Source organism: Ranitomeya imitator, chromosome 3, assembly GCF_032444005.1.
Source record: "Ranitomeya imitator isolate aRanImi1 chromosome 3, aRanImi1.pri, whole genome shotgun sequence".
Taxonomy (NCBI): Eukaryota; Metazoa; Chordata; class Amphibia; order Anura; family Dendrobatidae; genus Ranitomeya; species Ranitomeya imitator.
In genome coordinates, this window is record NC_091284.1 from 833437565 (window position 1) to 833458502 (window position 20938).

The window sequence follows — 20938 nt, forward strand, 5'->3', positions numbered from 1 at the left end:
TTTGGCCATTTGTCTGAGGATGGAAAGCCGAGGAAAAAGACAAATCAATGCCCATCCTAGCACAAAAGGATCGCCAAAACCTCGAAACAAACTGGGAACCTCTGTCAGAAACAATGTTCTCCGGGATACCATGTAAATGAACCACATGCTGGAAAAACAATGGCACCAAATCAGAGGAGGAAGGCAATTTAGACAAAGGTACCAAATGGACCATCTTAGAAAAGCGATGACAAACCACCCAAATGACCGACATCTTTTGAGAGACGGGGAGATCCGAAATAAAATCCATAGAAATATGCGTCCAGGGCCTCTTCGGGACCGGCAAGGGCAAAAGCAACCCACTGGCACGAGAACAGCAGGGCTTAGCCCGAGCACAAGTCCCACAGGACTGCACAAAAGAACGCACATCCCGTGACAAAGACGGCCACCAAAAGGATCTAGCCACCAAATCTCTGGTACCAAAGATTCCAGGATGCCCAGCCAACACTGAACAATGAACCTCAGAGATAACTCTACTCGTCCATTTATCAGGGACAAACAGTTTCTCTGCTGGGCAACGGTCAGGTCTATCAGCCTGAAATTTTTGCAGCACCCGCCGCAAATCAGGAGAGATGGCAGACAAAATTACCCCCTCTTTGAGAATACCCGCCGGCTCAGGAACACCCGGAGAGTCAGGCACAAAACTCCTTGACAGGGCATCAGCCTTCACATTCTTAGAGCCCGGAAGGTACGAAACCACAAAATCAAAACGGGAGAAAAATAACGACCATCGAGCCTGTCTCGGATTCAACCGTTTGGCAGACTCAAGATAAGTCAAATTCTTGTGATCTGTCAAGACCACCACGCGATGCTTGGCTCCTTCCAGCCAATGACGCCACTCCTCGAATGCCCACTTCATGGCCAACAACTCTCGATTACCAACATCATAATTGCGCTCAGCAGACGAAAACTTTCTAGAAAAGAAAGCACATGGCTTCATCACCGAGCCATCAGAACTTCTTTGCGACAAAACAGCCCCTGCTCCAATCTCAGAAGCATCAACCTCAACCTGAAACGGAAGCGAAACATCTGGTTGGCACAACACAGGGGCAGAAGAAAAACGACGCTTCAACTCCTGAAAAGCCTCTACAGCTGCAGAAGACCAATTGACCACATCAGCACCCTTCTTGGTCAAATCAGTCAACAGTTTAGCAACACTAGAAAAATTAGCGATGAAGCGCCGATAAAAATTAGCAAAGCCCAGGAACTTTTGCAGGCTCTTCACAGATGTCGGCTGAGTCCAATCGTAAATGGCCTGGACTTTAACAGGGTCCATCTCGATAGTAGAAGGGGAAAAAATGAACCCCAAAAATGAAACCTTCTGAACTCCAAAGAGACACTTTGACCCCTTCACAAACAAGGAATTCGCACAAAGGACCTGGAACACCATTCTGACCTGCTTCACATGAGATTCCCTATCATCCGAAAAGACCAAAATATCATCCAAATACACAATCAGAAATTTATCCAGGTATTCTCGGAAGATGTCATGCATAAAGGACTGAAATACTGATGGAGCATTGGAAAGCCCGAATGGCATAACCAGGTACTCAAAATGGCCCTCGGGCGTATTAAATGCTGTTTTCCATTCATCGCCTTGTTTAATACGCACAAGATTATACGCCCCTCGAAGATCTATCTTGGTGAACCAACTAGCCCCCTTAATACGAGCAAACAAATCAGACAGCAACGGCAAAGGGTACTGAAATTTGACTGTAATTTTATTAAGAAGGCGGTAATCAATACAAGGTCTCAAAGAACCATCCTTCTTGGCCACAAAAAAGAACCCCGCTCCTAACGGTGATGACGACGGGCGAATATGGCCTTTCTCCAAGGATTCCTTTATATAACTCCGCATAGCGGCGTGTTCTGGCACAGATAAATTGAACAGTCGGCCCTTAGGAAACTTACTACCAGGAATCAAATTAATTGCACAATCGCAATCCCTATGAGGAGGTAGGGCACTGGATTTGGGGTCTTCAAATACATCCCGGTAATCTGACAAAAACTCAGGGACTTCAGGAGTGGAAGGCGAAATTGACAACAATGGAACAACCCCAGCTGGACACAGACATAGATTTCCAGTCCAATACTGGATTATGAACCTGTAGCCATGGCAACCCCAAAACGACCACATCATGCAGATAATGCAACACCAGAAAGCGGATATCCTCCTGATGTGCAGGAGCCATGCACATGGTCAATTGGGTCCAGTACTGAGGCTTATTCTTGGCCGAAGGTGTAGCATCAATTCCTCTCAATGGAATAGGATACTGCAAGGGCTCCAAGAAAAAACCACAGCGCCTAGCATACTCCAAGTCCATCAAATTCAGGGCAGCGCCTGAATCCACAAATGCCATAACAGAATAGGACGACAAAGAGCAAATCAGAGTAACGGACAATAGAAATTTAGACTGTACCGTACCAATGGTGGCAGACCTAGCGAACCGCTTAGTGCGCTTAGGACAATCGGAGATAGCATGAGTGGAATCACCACAGTAAAAACATAGCCCATTCCGACGTCTGTGTTCTTGCCGTTCAGCTCTGGTCAAAGTCCTATCACATTGCATAGGCTCAGGCCCATGCTCAGATAGTACCGCCAAATGGTGCACAGCTTTACGCTCACGCAAGCGTCGATCGATCTGAATGGCCAAAGACATAGACTCATTCAGACCAGCAGGCGTGGGAAATCCCACCATGACATCCTTAAGGGCTTCAGAGAGACCCTTTCTGAAGATTGCTGCCAGGGCACATTCATTCCACTGAGTGAGCACAGACCACTTTCTAAACTTCTGACAATATATCTCCGCTTCATCCTGACCCTGACACAGAGCCAGCAAGATTTTCTCTGCCTGATCCACTGAATTAGGTTCGTCATAAAGCAATCCAAGCGCCAGAAAAAAAGCATCAACATCACGCAATGCCGGATCTCCTGGCGCATGGGAAAATGCCCAGTCTTGAGGGTCACCACGTAACAAAGAAATAATGATCTTTACTTGTTGAACAGGGTCACCTGAGGAGCGAGGTTTCAAGGCAAGAAACAATTTACAAATATTTTTGAAATTCAAGAACTTAGATCTATCACCAAAAAACAAATCAGGAATTGGAATCCTAGGCTCTGACATCGGATTCTGAACCACAAAATCTTGAATGTTTTGTATCCTTGCAGTGAGATTATCCATCCAAGAGGGCAGACCTTGAATGTCCATGTTTACACCAGTGTCCTGAACCACCCAGAGGTAAAGGGGAAAATAGAGACAAAACACACTGCAAAGAAAAAAAAATGGTCTCAGAACTTCTCTTATCCCTCTGAGATGCATTAATACTTTGGGCCACCTGTACTGTTATGACCTGGTGGTCAGGACAATAATGGACCTGGTGGTTAAGAGCACACGGAATGACCTGATAGTTACTGATAATATAGGACGAGCTCTGGGATGTGGGAACTCTGCTGACCGCAATCCCTAATCCTATCACGCACACTAGAAATAGCCGTGGATTGCTCCTAACGCTCCCTATGCAACTCGGCACAGCCTAAGGAACTAGCTAGCCCTGAAGATAGAAAAATAAAGCCTAACTTGCCTCAGAGAAATTCCCCAAAGGAAAAGGCAGCCCCCCACATATAATGACTGTGAGTAAAGATGAAAATACAAACACAGAGATGAAATAGATTTAGCAAAGTGAGGCCCGAATTACTGAACAGTCAGAGGATAGGAAAGGTTGCTTTGCGGTCAGCACAAAAACCTACAAAAAGACCACGCAGAGGGCACAAAAAGACCGTGAGTCGGTGCGGAGGCGCTCCCTCTGCGTCCCAGAGCTTCCAGCAAGCAAGACAACAATCAAAATAGCAAGCTGGACAGAAAAATAGCAAATCAAAGAAAAACAAGCAGTAACTTCTGCTGGGAAGACAGGTCACAAGAACGATCCAGGAGTGAACAAGACCAATACTGGAACATTGACAGGTGGCATGGAGCAAAGATCTAAGTGGAGTTAAATAGAGCAGCCAGCTAACAAATTAACCTCGTCACCTGTGGAAGGAAACTCAGAAACACCCACAGTCACTAGAGGAAGTCCATGGATAGAACCAGCCGAAGTACCATTCATGACCACAGGAGGGAGCCCGACAACAGAATTCACAACAGGCTTTTTCTCTATGGGAAGAGTGGATGATTTTATTAATACCTTTTTTGGGGTACATACTGCTAGAATGACATTCGTCTTTGCAGCGTACATAGGCTGGGATCTTTTTTTTCCCTTAAATGCATGTATTTTGGGTTAAAAATCAGTTTTGGAATTCTGTCTCATTAAAAATGTAGCACCGTTTTTCTTCTACATCCTTTTTGTCTCCTTGCACATTTAACATTGAGGTGGTCTGTGGTCATAAATCAGCTGAGAGGAGCTCAGAAAAAAACAGACAAGGGTTACAAATTTTCCCCTTACATGTCAGAAAGAGCTCACTGATGGAACCTTAGTTAACTCCTTCTGCAGCCAGCAACGCACAGGCTATAGAAGGTAGATTGTATAACTGCAAAAAATTATTTTTAAGTAATAAAATAAAACAAAATGATCCCAAATTCTTATTGAATTATTCACTGGAGGAAAATTGTAATTGTGTAAGAATAAGACTATTGATACATATGAGGCAATGTACGTTCCGAAGTGTCCACCTACCGAACTGATGTCCTGGAGCGTGATGGATTTCTTTTTATCCACAACCTGTCCCAAATGTCCGAAGGTCAACTGCAAAGAATCCAAGAATGCATGACTAATTATTATTATTATTATTACTATTAATGTGGATGCAGCAGAGCCTGGCTTATTACTCGGCTTCTAGGACATCACTGCAGACATCACACAGACTCGGCTCTGCTACATCCGTAATGTAATCTGTTATCTCTTACCGGGAAACTGATCTCCTCTTCTAGAACTTTATCTCCAACAACCTGAAAAGATGAAAAGATGAATGATCCATCCAGCCAGAGGGAAGAAATGATACTTCTCTTAATAAAGTGACCTGTCTCTTCACAACCATTGCTGCTCCGCTTCACCAAACAGTAACATTGTCTAAATATCGGAATAATGAGAAGTTTTGCAACTTTCTAATGTGTCTTGTTTCTCAGTTTCCCACTATTTTGCTGTCAGTGGATGGAAACATTGTTGCTGCTCACATCTAGGCTGGTCTGGCTGAACCTCCCGCCTGTGACATGCTGCTGCACTGTGCACTGTCTGCTGCCTCTCCTGGGCCTTTCCCCTTATTTCATTGCTTCTTTCTGGATTTTACCTCCTTCTTGTGACATGCTGCTGCACTGTGCACTGTCTGTTGCCTCTCCTAGGCCTTTCCCCTTATTTCATTGCTTCTTTCTGGATTTTACCTCCTTCTTGTGACATGCTGCTGCACTGTGCACTGTCTGTTGCCTCTCCTGGGCCTTTCCCCTTATTTCATTGCTTCTTTCTAGATTTTACCTCCTGCTTGTGTTATTCTGCTGCACTGTGCACTGTCTGCTGCCTCTCCTGGGCCTTTCCCCTCATTTCATTGCTTCTTTCTGGATTTTACCTCCTGCTTGTGACATGGTTCTGCACTGTGCACTGTCTGTTGCCTCTCCTGGGCCTTTCCCCTCATTTCATTGCTTCTTTCTGGATTTTACCTCCTGCCTGTGACATGCTTCTGCACTGTGTACTGTCTGCTGCCTCTCCTGGGCCTTTCCCCTCATTTCATTGCTTCTTTCTGGATTTTACCTCCTGCCTGTGACATGCTTCTGCACTGTGTACTGTCTGCTGCCTCTCCTGGGCCTTTCCCCTCATTTCATTGCTTTTTTCTGGATTTTACCTCCTGCTTGTGACATGGTTCTGCACTGTGCACTGTCTGTTGCCTCTCCTGGGCCTTTCCCCTTATTTCATTGCTTCTTTCTGGATTTTACCTCCTTCTTGTGACATGCTGCTGCACTGTGCACTGTCTGTTGCCTCTCCTAGGCCTTTCCCCTTATTTCATTGCTTCTTTCTGGATTTTACCTCCTTCTTGTGACATGCTGCTGCACTGTGCACTGTCTGTTGCCTCTCCTGGGCCTTTCCCCTTATTTCATTGCTTCTTTCTAGATTTTACCTCCTGCTTGTGTTATGCTGCTGCACTGTGCACTGTCTGCTGCCTCTCCTGGGCCTTTCCCCTCATTTCATTGCTTCTTTCTGGATTTTACCTCCTGCCTGTGACATGCTTCTGCACTGTGCACTGTCTGCTGCCTCTCCTGGGCTTGTTCTTTCATTAGCTCCTTCCCAAATAATATATCCCCCCATGTTCATTTCTACCCCTCCCTTCAGGATCTGGGTGTATCCACTGCCCACGACATGCTACATGCCGCTGCCCGCCGCGCACAGCCTGCTGCCTCTCCTGGGCTTTCTCCTCCATTTGTGTCTCCTTCGTCCTGCTCACTTTTTGGAATCATCTATGTAACTGCACCATCTCCCTATGTGATCAATGGTGAAGACATGATGGTAAGCTCTTTCCACAACTGAGGTGGCAGACGGGGGGGGGGGGGCCGCCTATTAGAGGCCAAATATCGCTAACTGCACTGATTGTCAGCGGTAAAATCTGTCCATCCCTGCGGGACGGACCGGGACAGAAGATGACCCATGTGCAAGGACATCATGTGGACATAATTACTTTGGGACTGGTAGTGGCCCCCTCACCTCTTGGGCCCCCGTGCGGTTGCGCAGGTTACACCAATGCTATGTCCGCCCCGTGTCTAAGTTTGGTAGAAAAGTAAGAAATGCTCAGATTTCTCCTCCTCATTTCTCGTCTCCCAGAATGAAGCGTCAGTTTCCTGAAGACGCGGCTCCTCCGTGAATATGATCAGTATGTAACCGCCGCGACGACGCGCTGCGCGGAGAGACCACAGCCGGCTGACCTTTCCTCCTCAGATCTCCGGCATCTAACGCCGCTATAAACACTTCACGGAACATCAAAATGAATTTTTCGGCGACGTCCCGGAGGGCGAACGTTTCAAGTCGCGCAAATAATGTCAGAAAGAGAAGAAATATTATGTGGCTTATGGTTCCAAATGCAAAATTTCAAAGCCTGACATTTAACAGAAACGAAAGAGCTGACGATAAATGGATATTATGTATCACGTATAAATAACGTCGACGCTCCAGATCTGATACGTGCGTCTGCCGTACAGTGCGCTGCCTCTCTGCTCTGCACAGGCTTGTTTCCGTCCCTCCCACCCAGCGAGGATGAAAACAAGCAGGTGCAGGAGGAGCGATTGTTAGTTATGTGCCATAGTGAGACAATGCCACCGCCCGGCACGTTCCACCAGACAACCAGCTCCCACCATCTGCGGCCGCGCGCGTCTTCATGAAGCGTGGCATCGCGCCAGCAACACAAGGAGCCTTTAATGAGGGTCTGATTAGCCCTTGAGTCCTCGATGGAGAAGCAACTAGTGAATAAAATTAGGGAGGATTTCAACGAGTCTCCCAAAATAACAGAGAATGCGGGGGAGGGGGTAATGGAAACCATCAGGGTCACAGCATCATACCCCCTTACCCATGGCAGGCTGGCAGCACGTGCCCCCTATAGGAGAATGTGGCCATGTACAGGCTCATTAGCAGTACCACGACAGTTAACCCCTTCATGATTTGCAGTTTTTCCATTTTTTCTTCCCCTTCTACCAAGAGTCATAACTTTTTTTTTCCCCATCAATATCAACAGGACATATGACGTAAATGTACGTCATGTGTCATGAAGGCATTAAAGGGGCTTCTACTTAGATATTGCTAAATAAATCATCAATATAAGACTGGTGGGGATCGGACATCCCACACCTCCACTGATCGCATGTTGAGCTCCGTACGCCGAGTAGTGGCTGATCTTGGTACTGCAGCCCAGATCACCTGCACTTCAATAGGAGCCGAGCTGCAGTACCGATATCGACCACTATAGGGTGTACGGAGCTGTGCGATTCAGGATCATACACTGTATATATCCAGGTGCCTGTGCAAACACCGTATCAGCGGACTCCCACCGATCTGATGTTGATGACCTAGTCTAAGGAAATTATTATTATTTATTATTATAGCGCCATTTATTCCATGGCGTTTTACATGTGAAATGCCATTAATATCCAGGTAGTGGACAACCCCATTAAGTGAAGTCTTTAATAAAATAAGAAAAAGAAGCATATTTACCCCCCGCACCGGCTCCTACACCACTGCTGCCACCTGGTGAGCGCTGCAGCCCATCGGCAACCACTGATAGGCTGCAGCGCTCATGTGACATAAACAATGAGATCACCGGGAGATACAGAGCTTAGTGCGGAGCCGCTGCGGGCAGTCACTGGGGGCGCTCAAAAAAAGTTGTGCAGAGATCGACAAACCCTTACAGTATTCCATAAGGCAGATGTCCTAAATACTAAACGCTGCAGGCAATCAGTGACCACTGATCGACTGCAGCGGTCAAGTAATATAACAATGTCATGTGACGAAACAGCTTGGCGACGATCCAGGAGGTAAATACGAGAAGAACTTGAAGAGATTATGGAGAACCCCCTTTTGTGTCAATTTTAAAGATCCATTGTAATCGAATAAAATGACATAATAAAACATGGGAAAGCATCCAAGATGTGGAGAGGAGAGCGCTGCCACAGTCACCGGCACAAAGTAACGCGGCCGAGCAGTGAGAAGTGTCAGCGCCTGCTGACGGATGTGTGAAGTTCATTGTTGGCCGCTGACAGCAGCAGATTGATTCCCTGGATGACTGTTCCGCTGTCCAACCATTTATCAGGAGGAGATTAAAGATCGCGCCGCTCTGGACATCAATTCACATCAAATCTGAGCACCATGGCGGGAATAATGATCCGCAGGAGCCGTCAAATGTGGCCGGGGCGTTAATCACCCTCAGATCAGACATCTCCAGGCTCCCATTTGGCTCGCATTGAAAATTAAACATTTAATAAGCAAAAGCGACACTAAAACAATGGAAACAATTCAGAAAAAAAGTCAAATGTTTCTATGTATTGAAATGACTAAGACAAATCCTAAAATAAAGATGATAAAAGTGACCTATGCTGCAGGAAGTACATGGCTCTAGTAATGGAAACGTAGGACATTAAGGACACAAGGATTTCCTGCAGGGACACAGAAGGAAGGGTCTGACAAAGAGGAGGGTCTGACAAAGAGGAGGGGTCTGACAAAGAGGAGGGGTCTGACAAAGAGGAGGGGTCTGACAAAGAGGAGGGGTCTGACAAAGAGGAGGGTCTGACAAAGAGGAGGGGTCTGACAAAGAGGAGGGGTCTGACAAAGAGGAGGGTATGACAAAGAGGAGGGTCTGACAAAGAGGAGGGGTCTGACAAAGAGGAGGGTCTGACAAAGAGGAGGGGTCTGACAAAGAGGAGGGGTCTGACAAAGAGGAGGGTATGACAAAGAGGAGGGTCTGACAAAGAGGAGGGGTCTGACAAAGAGGAGGGGTCTGACAAAGAGGAGGGTCTGACAAAGAGGAGGGGTCTGACAAAGAGGAGGGTCTGACAAAGAGGAGGGGTCTGACAAAGAGGAGGGGTCTGACAAAGAGGAGGGGTCTGACAAAGAGAAGGGTCTGACAAAGAGGAGGGGTCTGACAAAGAGGAGGGTCTGACAAAGAGGAGGGGTCTGACAAAGAGGAGGGGTCTGACACATGGTCGAGATGAGGAAGGAGGAGTCTGAGAAAAAGAAGGGATGACGAAGAAAAAGAAAGGATAAAGAAGGAGGGGTCTGACAAAGAGGAGGGGTCTGACACATGGTGGAGATAAGGAAGGAGGGGTCCGAGAAAAAGAAGGGATGACGAAGAAAAATAAGGGATAAAGAAGGAGGGGTCTGAAAGAGAAGGGGTCTGACACATGGTAGAGATGAGGAAGGAGGGGTCTGAGAAAAAGAAGGGATGAAGAAAGAGGGGTCTGACACACAGAAGAGAAAAAGAAGGAGGAGTCTGAGAAAAAGAAGGGATGAAGAAGGAGGAGTCTGAGAAAAAGAAGGGATGAAGAAGGAGGAGTCTGAGAAAAAGAAGGGATGAAGAAGGAGGAGTCTGAGAAAAAGAAGGGATGAAGAAGGAGGAGTCTGAGAAAAAGAAGGGATGAAGAAGGAGGAGTCTGAGAAAAAGAAGGGATGAAGAAGGAGGAGTCTGAGAAAAAGAAGGGATGAAGAAGGAGGAGTCTGACATAGAAGAGATGACAAAAGATAAGTCTGACATAGAAGAGATGAGGAAGGAAGGGTCTTCAGGCTTCCAGTCTAGGTATTAGTTTCGTACTGATTAGTCTTCCATTGAACAAGTGTCGCCCCCCAGGAAGAACTCACCTGACAGAAGAGCTGGTGACTGTCCTCAGACACCAGGAGGAGGCAGCAGCTCGGGGACTGTGTCTGCTCTTCCAGCTGAAAGAGATAAGAAAGAATTGAAAAGTCAAAGAAAAGCAGTCAGAACTTTTTCAGATAAAAGCCACGTATTTCAATGATGGACATTCAGTTGGCCGTCTGCAGGTGATCACAACAGTGCGGGAAGACGCTGGGACACAAACAATGTAAAGGAAAATAAAAACCCCGAGCAGCCGGGAATCAGGAAGAAAACAAAGAGCTAAAGAGAAAGGAAAAAGGCCGAGAAACAAATCCATCTAAGAGGAGCGAGACGGAACAAAAGGCCACTGTCCAAACTATAGAGAAGGAGGTAAAAATAGCAAAATGCCATTGAGAAGTGTCTGATTCTAAATGATAGAAATTCTACCTCGGTCACATAACGGAGACGTGAAGAAGCCCTGCTAGAGCCAGTGGGGTCCATTATGTGACGCACCCGGCACTGCTATTACTTTAAGACATTTGATCCAATTATCAAGACACAGGAATCACAAACTCAATTCATCTGCTGCAGCTGTTGCCTAAATGGGTGTATACATTGTACCCCGGTCCTAGCGACTACGGGGTCTTGCACGGACCGACTTTCATTATCCGGCCAGTCAGTCTGTCTGATTTTATACTTGTTATGTCTGTCTGCAAATTGCTGCTTGTGAGTCCTGCACAGCTATGAATTAGGGAAGGGTCTGGGGATACAGCTGTATTCTTTGCTTTTTAGCTCCTAGGGGGTGGGGCTAAAACACCAAATTATCAAAAGACCCTCCCCTGCATTCCGAAAATGACATACAAAATGAAGATGTATTGCTCCACTGCTGATACAGCCCGGACTCCTCTGTGACCCCCGAGATACCGGCACATTCCTTCCAACGCTGGATCTATTACTGATTTCAGCAGGGCCGGGTGGCATTGGGAATTCCCTGGACACTTCTTGGCTTCTATCATCATTAGTCATTGGGGTCTGGAACGTACGGTGTAAATAATTCTATTCATCCCATAACATTGTCATTCTTATTTTTTGCCCGTATGCCAGCTTTCTATTTTACATGCAAAAACAAATTGCTTAAAACTTGTAATAAGCTCCTCGCCCAAAATACCGGGATTGTATTGGAGCAATAATCTGGTACCAACACAAAAAAAAAATAACACCAGACAAGGCCGACCCAATGATATCGTCAGGATCATACGACAGTGTAATTTGTACAGGGCACCCTGACATCTTCCATACAAACTGTACAATATTATAGTAGTTATATTCTTGTACATAGGAGCAGTATTATAGTAGTTATATTCTTGTACATAGGAGCAGTATTATAGTAGTTATATTCTTGTACATAGGGGCAGTATTATAGTAGTTATATTCTTGTACATAGGGGCAGTATTATAGTAGTTATATTCTTGTACATAGGAGCAGTATTATAGTAGTTATATTCTTGTACATGGGGGCAGTATTATAGTAGTTATATTCTTGTACATGGGGCAGTATTATAGTAGTTATATTCTTGTACATAGGAGCAGTATTATAGTAGTTATATTCTTGTACATAGGGGCAGTATTATAGTAGTTATATTCTTGTACATAGGAGCAGTATTATAGTAGTTATATTCTTGTACATAGGGGCAGTATTATAGTAGTTATATTCTTGTATATAGGGGCAGTATTATAGTAGTTATATTCTTGTACATAGGGGCAGTATTATAGTAGTTATATTCTTGTACATAGGAGCAGTATTATAGTAGTTATATTCTTGTACATAGGGGCAGTATTATAGTAGTTATATTCTTGTACATAGGGGCAGTATTATAGTAGTTATATTCTTGTACATAGGACCAGTATTATAGTAGTTATATTCTTGTACATAGGGGCAGTATTATAGTAGCTATATTCTTGTATATAGGGGCAGTATTATAGTAGTTATATTCTTGTACATAGGAGCAGTATTATAGTAGTTATATTCTTGTACATAGGAGCAGTATTATAGTAGCTATATTCTTGAACATAGGGGCAGTATTATAGTAGCTATATTCTTGTACATAGGAGCAGTATTATAGTAGTTATATTCTTGTACATAGGACCAGTATTATAGTAGTTATATTCTTGTACATAGGGGCAGTATTATAGTAGCTATATTCTTGTATATAGGGGCAGTATTATAGTAGTTATATTCTTGTACATAGGAGCAGTATTATAGTAGTTATATTCTTGTACATAGGAGCAGTATTATAGTAGCTATATTCTTGAACATAGGGGCAGTATTATAGTAGCTATATTCTTGTACATAGGAGCAGTATTATAGTAGTTATATTCTTGTACATAGGACCAGTATTATAGTAGTTATATTCTTGTACATAGGGGCAGTATTATAGTAGTTATATTCTTGTACATAGGAGCAGTATTATAGTAGCTATATTCTTGTACATAGGAGCAGTATTATAGTAGTTATATTCTTGTACATAGGACCAGTATTATAGTAGTTATATTCTTGTACATAGGGGCAGTATTATAGTAGTTATATTCTTGTATATAGGGGCAGTATTATAGTAGTTATATTCTTGTACATAGGAGCAGTATTATAGTAGTTATATTCTTGTACATAGGACCAGTATTATAGTAGTTATATTCTTGTATATAGGGGCAGTATTATAGTAGTTATATTCTTGTATATAGGGGCAGTATTATAGTAGTTATATTCTTGTACATAGGAGCAGTATTATAGTAGTTATATTCTTGTACATAGGAGCAGTATTATAGTAGCTATATTCTTGAACATAGGGGCAGTATTATGGTAGTTATATTCTTGTACATATGAGCAGTATTATAGTAGTTATATTCTTGTACATAGGAGCAGTGTTATAGTAGTTATATTCTTGTATATAGGAGCAGTATTATAGTAGCTATATTCCTGTACATGGGGGCAGTATTATAGCAGTTATATTCCTGTACATAGGGGCAGTATTATAGTAGTTATATACTTGTATATAGGGAGCAGTATTATAGAAGTTATATTCTTGTACATAGGGGCAGTATTATAGTAGTTATATTCTTGTACATAGGAGCAGTATTATAGCAGTTATATTCTTGTACATAGGGGCAGTATTATAGTAGTTATATTCTTGTACATATGAGCAGTATTATAGTAGTTATATTCTTGTACATAGGGGGCAGTATTATAGTAGTTATATTCTTGTACATATGAGCAGTATTATAGTAGTTACATTCTTGTACAGAGGGGCAGTATTATAGTAGTCATATTCTTGTACATAGGGGCAGTATTATAGTAGTTATATTCTTGTACATAGGGGCAGTATTATAGTAGTTATATTATTGTACATATGAGCAGTATTATAGTAGTTATATTCTTGTACATAGGGGGCAGTATTATAGTAGTTATATTCTTGTACATAGGGGCAGAATTATAGAAGTTATATTCTTGTATATAGGGAGCAGTATTATAGTAGTTATATTCTTGTACATAGGAGCAGTATTATCGTAGTTATATTCTTGTACATAGGGGCAGTATTATAGTAGTTATATTCTTGTACATAGGAGCAGTATTATAGTAGTTATATTCTTGTACATAGGAGCAGTATTATAGTAGTTATATTCTTGTACATAGGGGCAGTATTATAGTAGTTATATTCTTGTATATCGGGGCATAATTATAGTAGTTATATTCTTGTACATAGGAGCAGTATTATAGTAGTTATATTCTTGTACATAGGAGCAGTATTATAGCAGTTATATTCTTGTACATAGGAGCAGTATTATAGTAGTTATATACTTGTATATAGGGAGCAGTATTATAGTAGTTATATTCTTGTACATAGGGGCAGTATTATAGTAGTTATATTCTTGTACATAGGAGCAGTATTATAGCAGTTATATTCTTGTACATAGGGGCAGTATTATAGTAGTTATATTCTTGTACATAGGAGCAGTGTTATAGTAGTTATATTCTTGTACATAGGGGGCAGTATTATAGTAGTTATATTCTTGTACATATGAGCAGTATTATAGTAGTTACATTCTTGTACAGAGGGGCAGTATTATAGTAGTCATATTCTTGTACATAGGGGCAGTATTATAGTAGTTATATTCTTGTACATAGGGGCAGTATTATGGTAGTTATATTATTGTACATATGAGCAGTATTATAGTAGTTATATTCTTGTACATAGGGGGCAGTATTATAGTAGTTATATTCTTGTACATAGGGGCAGAATTATAGTAGTTATATTCTTGTATATAGGGAGCAGTATTATAGTAGTTATATTCTTGTACATAGGAGCAGTATTATCGTAGTTATATTCTTGTACATAGGGGCAGTATTATAGTAGTTATATTCTTGTACATAGGAGCAGTATTATAGTAGTTATATTCTTGTACATAGGAGCAGTATTATAGTAGTTATATTCTTGTACATAGGGGCAGTATTATAGTAGTTATATTCTTGTATATCGGGGCATAATTATAGTAGTTATATTCTTGTACATAGGAGCAGTATTATAGTAGTTATATTCTTGTACATAGGAGCAGTATTATAGCAGTTATATTCTTGTAGATAGGGGCAGTATTATAGTAGTTATATTCTTGTATATAGGGAGCAGTATTATAGTAGTTATATTCTTGTACATAGGAGCAGTATTATAGTAGCTATATTATTGAACATAGGGGCAGTATTATGGTAATTATTCTTGTACATAGGAGCAGTATTATAGTAGTTATATTCTTGTACATAGGAGCAGTGTTATAGTAGTTATATTCTTGTATATAGGAGCAGTATTTTAGTAGCTATATTCCTGTACATAGGGGCAGTATTATAGTAGTTATATTCCTGTACATAGGGGCAGTATTATAGTAGTTATATTCTTGTACATAGGAGCAGTATCATAGTAGTTATATTCTTGTATATAGGAGCAGTAATATAGTAGTTATATTCCTGTACATAGGGGCAGTATTATAGTAGTTATATTCCTGTACATAGGGGCAGTATTATAGTAGTTATATTCTTGTACATAGGGGCAGTATTATAGTAGTTATATTCTTGTACATAGGAGCAGTATTATAGTAGTTATATACTTGTATATAGGGAGCAGTATTATAGAAGTTATATTCTTGTACATAGGGGCAGTATTATAGTAGTTATATTCTTGTACATAGGAGCAGTATTATAGCAGTTATATTCTTGTACATAGGGGTAGTATTATAGTAGTTATATTCTTGTACATATGAGCAGTATTATAGTAGTTATATTCTTGTACATAGGGGGCAGTATTATAGTAGTTATATTCTTGTACATATGAGCAGTATTATAGTAGTTACATTCTTGTACAGAGGGGCAGTATTATAGTAGTCATATTCTTGTACATAGGGGCAGTATTATAGTAGTTATATTCTTGTACATAGGGGCAGTATTATAGTAGTTATATTATTGTACATATGAGCAGTATTATAGTAGTTATATTCTTGTACATAGGGGGCAGTATTATAGTAGTTATATTCTTGTACATAGGGGCAGAATTATAGTAGTTATATTCTTGTATATAGGGAGCAGTATTATAGTAGTTATATTCTTGTACATAGGAGCAGTATTATCGTAGTTATATTCTTGTACATAGGGGCAGTATTATAGTAGTTATATTCTTGTACATAGGAGCAGTATTATAGTAGTTATATTCTTGTACATAGGAGCAGTATTATAGTAGTTATATTCTTGTACATAGGGGCAGTATTATAGTAGTTATATTCTTGTATATCGGGGCATAATTATAGTAGTTATATTCTTGTACATAGGAGCAGTATTATAGTAGTTATATTCTTGTACATAGGAGCAGTATTATAGCAGTTATATTCTTGTACATAGGAGCAGTATTATAGTAGTTATATACTTGTATATAGGGAGCAGTATTATAGTAGTTATATTCTTGTACATAGGGGCAGTATTATAGTAGTTATATTCTTGTACATAGGAGCAGTATTATAGCAGTTATATTCTTGTACATAGGGGCAGTATTATAGTAGTTATATTCTTGTACATAGGAGCAGTGTTATAGTAGTTATATTCTTGTACATAGGGGGCAGTATTATAGTAGTTATATTCTTGTACATATGAGCAGTATTATAGTAGTTACATTCTTGTACAGAGGGGCAGTATTATAGTAGTCATATTCTTGTACATAGGGGCAGTATTATAGTAGTTATATTCTTGTACATAGGGGCAGTATTATAGTAGTTATATTATTGTACATATGAGCAGTATTATAGTAGTTATATTCTTGTACATAGGGGGCAGTATTATAGTAGTTATATTCTTGTACATAGGGGCAGAATTATAGTAGTTATATTCTTGTATATAGGGAGCAGTATTATAGTAGTTATATTCTTGTACATAGGAGCAGTATTATCGTAGTTATATTCTTGTACATAGGGGCAGTATTATAGTAGTTATATTCTTGTACATAGGAGCAGTATTATAGTAGTTATATTCTTGTACATAGGAGCAGTATTATAGTAGTTATATTCTTGTACATAGGGGCAGTATTATAGTAGTTATATTCTTGTATATCGGGGCATAATTATAGTAGTTATATTCTTGTACATAGGAGCAGTATTATAGTAGTTATATTCTTGTACATAGGAGCAGTATTATAGCAGTTATATTCTTGTAGATAGGGGCAGTATTATAGTAGTTATATTCTTGTATATAGGGAGCAGTATTATAGTAGTTATATTCTTGTACATAGGAGCAGTATTATAGTAGCTATATTATTGAACATAGGGGCAGTATTATGGTAATTATTCTTGTACATAGGAGCAGTATTATAGTAGTTATATTCTTGTACATAGGAGCAGTGTTATAGTAGTTATATTCTTGTATATAGGAGCAGTATTTTAGTAGCTATATTCCTGTACATAGGGGCAGTATTATAGTAGTTATATTCCTGTACATAGGGGCAGTATTATAGTAGTTATATTCTTGTACATAGGAGCAGTATCATAGTAGTTATATTCTTGTATATAGGAGCAGTATTATAGTAGTTATATTCCTGTACATAGGGGCAGTATTATAGTAGTTATATTCCTGTACATAGGGGCAGTATTATAGTAGTTATATTCTTGTACATAGGGGCAGTATTATAGTAGTTATATTCTTGTACATATGAGCAGTATTATAGTAGTTATATTCTTGTACATAGGGGCAGTATTATAGTAGTTATATTCTTGTACATAGGGGCAGTATTATAGTAGTTATATTCTTGTACATAGGGGCAGTATTATAGTAGTTATATTCTTGTACATAGGAGCAGTATTATAGCAGTTATATTCTTGTACATAGGGGCAGTATTATAGTAGTTATATTCTTGTACATATGAGCAGTATTATAGTAGTTATATTCTTGTACATAGGGGGCAGTATTATAGTAGTTATATTCTTGTACATATGAGCAGTATTATAGTAGTTACATTCTTGTACATAGGGGCAGTATTATAGTAGTTATATTCTTGTACATAGGGGCAGTATTATAGTAGTTATATTCTTGTACATAGGGGCAGTATTATAGTAGTTATATTCTTGTACATAGGAGCAGTATTATAGTAGTTATATTCTTGTACATCGGAGCAGTATTATAGTAGTTATATTCTTGTACATAGGGGCAGTATTATAGTAGTTATATTCTTGTACATATGAGCAGTATTATAGTAGTTATATTCTTGTACATAGGGGGCAGTATTATAGTAGTTATATTCTTGTACATAGGGGCAGTATTATAGTAGTTATATTCTTGTATATAGGGAGCAGTATTATAGTAGTTATATTCTTGTACATAGGAGCAGTAATATAGTAGTTATATTCTTGTATATCGGAGCAGTATTATAGTAGTTATATTCTTGTACATAGGGGCAGTATTATAGTAGTTATATTCTTGTACATATGAGCAGTATTATAGTAGTTATATTCTTGTACATAGGGGGCAGTATTATAGTAGTTATATTCTTGTACATAGGGGCAGTATTATAGTAGTTATATTCTTGTATATAGGGAGCAGTATTATAGTAGTTATATTCTTGTACATATGAGCAGTATTATAGTAGTTATATTCTTGTACATAGGGGCAGTATTATAGTAGTTATATTCTTGTACATAGGGGCAGTATTATAGTAGTTATATTCTTGTACATAGGAGCAGTATTATAGCAGTTATATTCTTGTACATAGGGGCAGTATTATAGTAGTTATATTCTTGTACATATGAGCAGTATTATAGTAGTTATATTCTTGTACATAGGGGGCAGTATTATAGTAGTTATATTCTTGTACATATGAGCAGTATTATAGTAGTTACATTCTTGTACATAGGGGCAGTATTATAGTAGTTATATTCTTGTACATAGGGGCAGTATTATAGTAGTTATATTCTTGTACATAGGGGCAGTATTATAGTAGTTATATTCTTGTACATAGGAGCAGTATTATAGTAGTTATATTCTTGTATATCGGAGCAGTATTATAGTAGTTATATTCTTGTACATATGAGCAGTATTATAGTAGTTATATTCTTGTACATAGGGGCAGTATTATAGTAGTTATATTCTTGTACATAGGGGCAGTATTATAGTAGTTATATTCCTGTACATATGAGCAGTATTATAGTAGTTATATTCTTGTACATAGGGGGCAGTATTATAGTAGTTATATTCTTGTACATAGGAGCAGTATTATAGCAGTTATATTCTTGTACATAGGGGCAGTATTATAGTAGTTATATTCTTGTACATAGGGGCAGTATTATAGTAGTTATATTCTTGTACATAGGGGCAGTATTATAGTAGTTATATTCTTGTACATAGGAGCAGTATTATTATAGTTATATTCTTGTATATAGGGAGCAGTATTATAGTAGTTATATTCTTGTACATAGGGGCAGTATTATAGTAGTTATATTCTTGTATATAGGGAGCAGTATTATAGTAGTTATATTCTTGTACATAGGGGCAGTATTATAGTAGTGATATTCTTGTATATAGGGAGCAGTATTATAGTAGTTATATTCTTGTACATAGGGGCAGTATTATAGTAGTTATATTCTTGTACATAGGGGCAGTATTATAGTAGTTATATTCTTGTACATAGGAGCAGTATTATAGCAGTTATATTCTTGTACATAGGGGCAGTATAATAGTAGTTATATTCTTGTACATATGAGCAGTATTATAGTAGTTATATTCTTGTACATAGGGGGCAGTATTATAGTAGTTATATTCTTGTACATATGAGCAGTATTATAGTAGTTACATTCTTGTACATAGGGGCAGTATTATAGTAGTTATATTCTTGTACATAGGGGCAGTATTATAGTAGTTATATTCTTGTACATAGGAGCAGTATTATAGTAGTTATATTCTTGTACATAGGAGCAGTATTATAGTAGTTACATTCTTGTACATATGAGCAGTATTATAGTAGTTACATTCTTGTACATAGGGGCAGTATTATAGTAGTTATATTCTTGTACATAGGGGCAGTATTATAGTAGTTATATTCTTGTACATAGGGGCAGTATTATAGTAGTTATATTCTTGTACATAGGGGCAGTATTATAGTAGTTATATTCTTGTACATAGGAGCAGTATTATAGCAGTTATATTCTTGTACATAGGGGCAGTATTATAGTAGTTATATTCTTGTACATATGAGCAGTATTATAGTAGTTATATTCTTGTACATAGGGGGCAGTATTATAGTAGTTATATTCTTGTACATATGAGCAGTATTATAGTAGTTACATTCTTGTACATAGGGGCAGTATTATAGTAGTTATATTCTTGTACATAGGGGCAGTATTATAGTAGTTATATTCTTGTACATAGGGGCAGTATTATAGTAGTTATATTCTTGTACATAGGAGCAGTATTATAGTAGTTATATTCTTGTACATCGGAGCAGTATTATAGTAGTTATATTCTTGTACATAGGGGCAGTATTATAGTAGTTATATTCTTGTACATATGAGCAGTATTATAGTAGTTATATTCTTGTACATAGGGGGCAGTATTATAGTAGTTATATTCTTGTACATAGGGGCAGTATTATAGTAGTTATATTCTTGTACATAGGAGCAGTATTATAGTAGTTATATTCTTGTACATAGGGGCAGTATTATAGTAGTTATATTCTTGTATATCGGGGCATAATTATAGTAGTTATATTCTTGTACATAGGAGCAGTATTATAGTAGTTATATTCTTGTACATAGGAGCAGTATTATAGCAGTTATATTCTTGTAGATAGGGGCAGTATTATAGTAGTTATATTCTTGTATATAGGGAGCAGTATTATAGTAGTTATATTCTTGTACATAGGAGCAGTATTATAGTAGCTATATTATTGAACATAGGGGCAGTATTATGGTAATTATTCTTGTACATAGGAGCAGTATTATAGTAGTTATATTCTTGTACATAGGAGCAGTGTTATAGTAGTTATATTCTTGTATATAGGAGCAGTATTTTAGTAGCTATATTCCTGTACATAGGGGCAGT

The 20938-nt window shown here is 39.3% G+C and overlaps 1 protein-coding gene across 3 annotated transcripts in view; it reads right to left on the reverse strand.

Moving 5' to 3' along the window:
• Positions 1-20938, reverse strand: part of PDE2A (phosphodiesterase 2A) — a 633083-nt gene that overhangs the window by 158091 nt on the left and 454054 nt on the right. For all 3 annotated transcript variants that reach the window (XM_069759489.1, XM_069759488.1, XM_069759486.1), the window contains 3 exons: positions 10354-10428; positions 4941-4982; positions 4711-4779 (listed from right to left, as the gene is read on the reverse strand). In XM_069759489.1, the coding sequence (XP_069615590.1) occupies positions 4711-4779; positions 4941-4982; positions 10354-10428 (186 nt within the window). The remainder of the gene's footprint in view (positions 1-4710; positions 4780-4940; positions 4983-10353; positions 10429-20938) is intronic.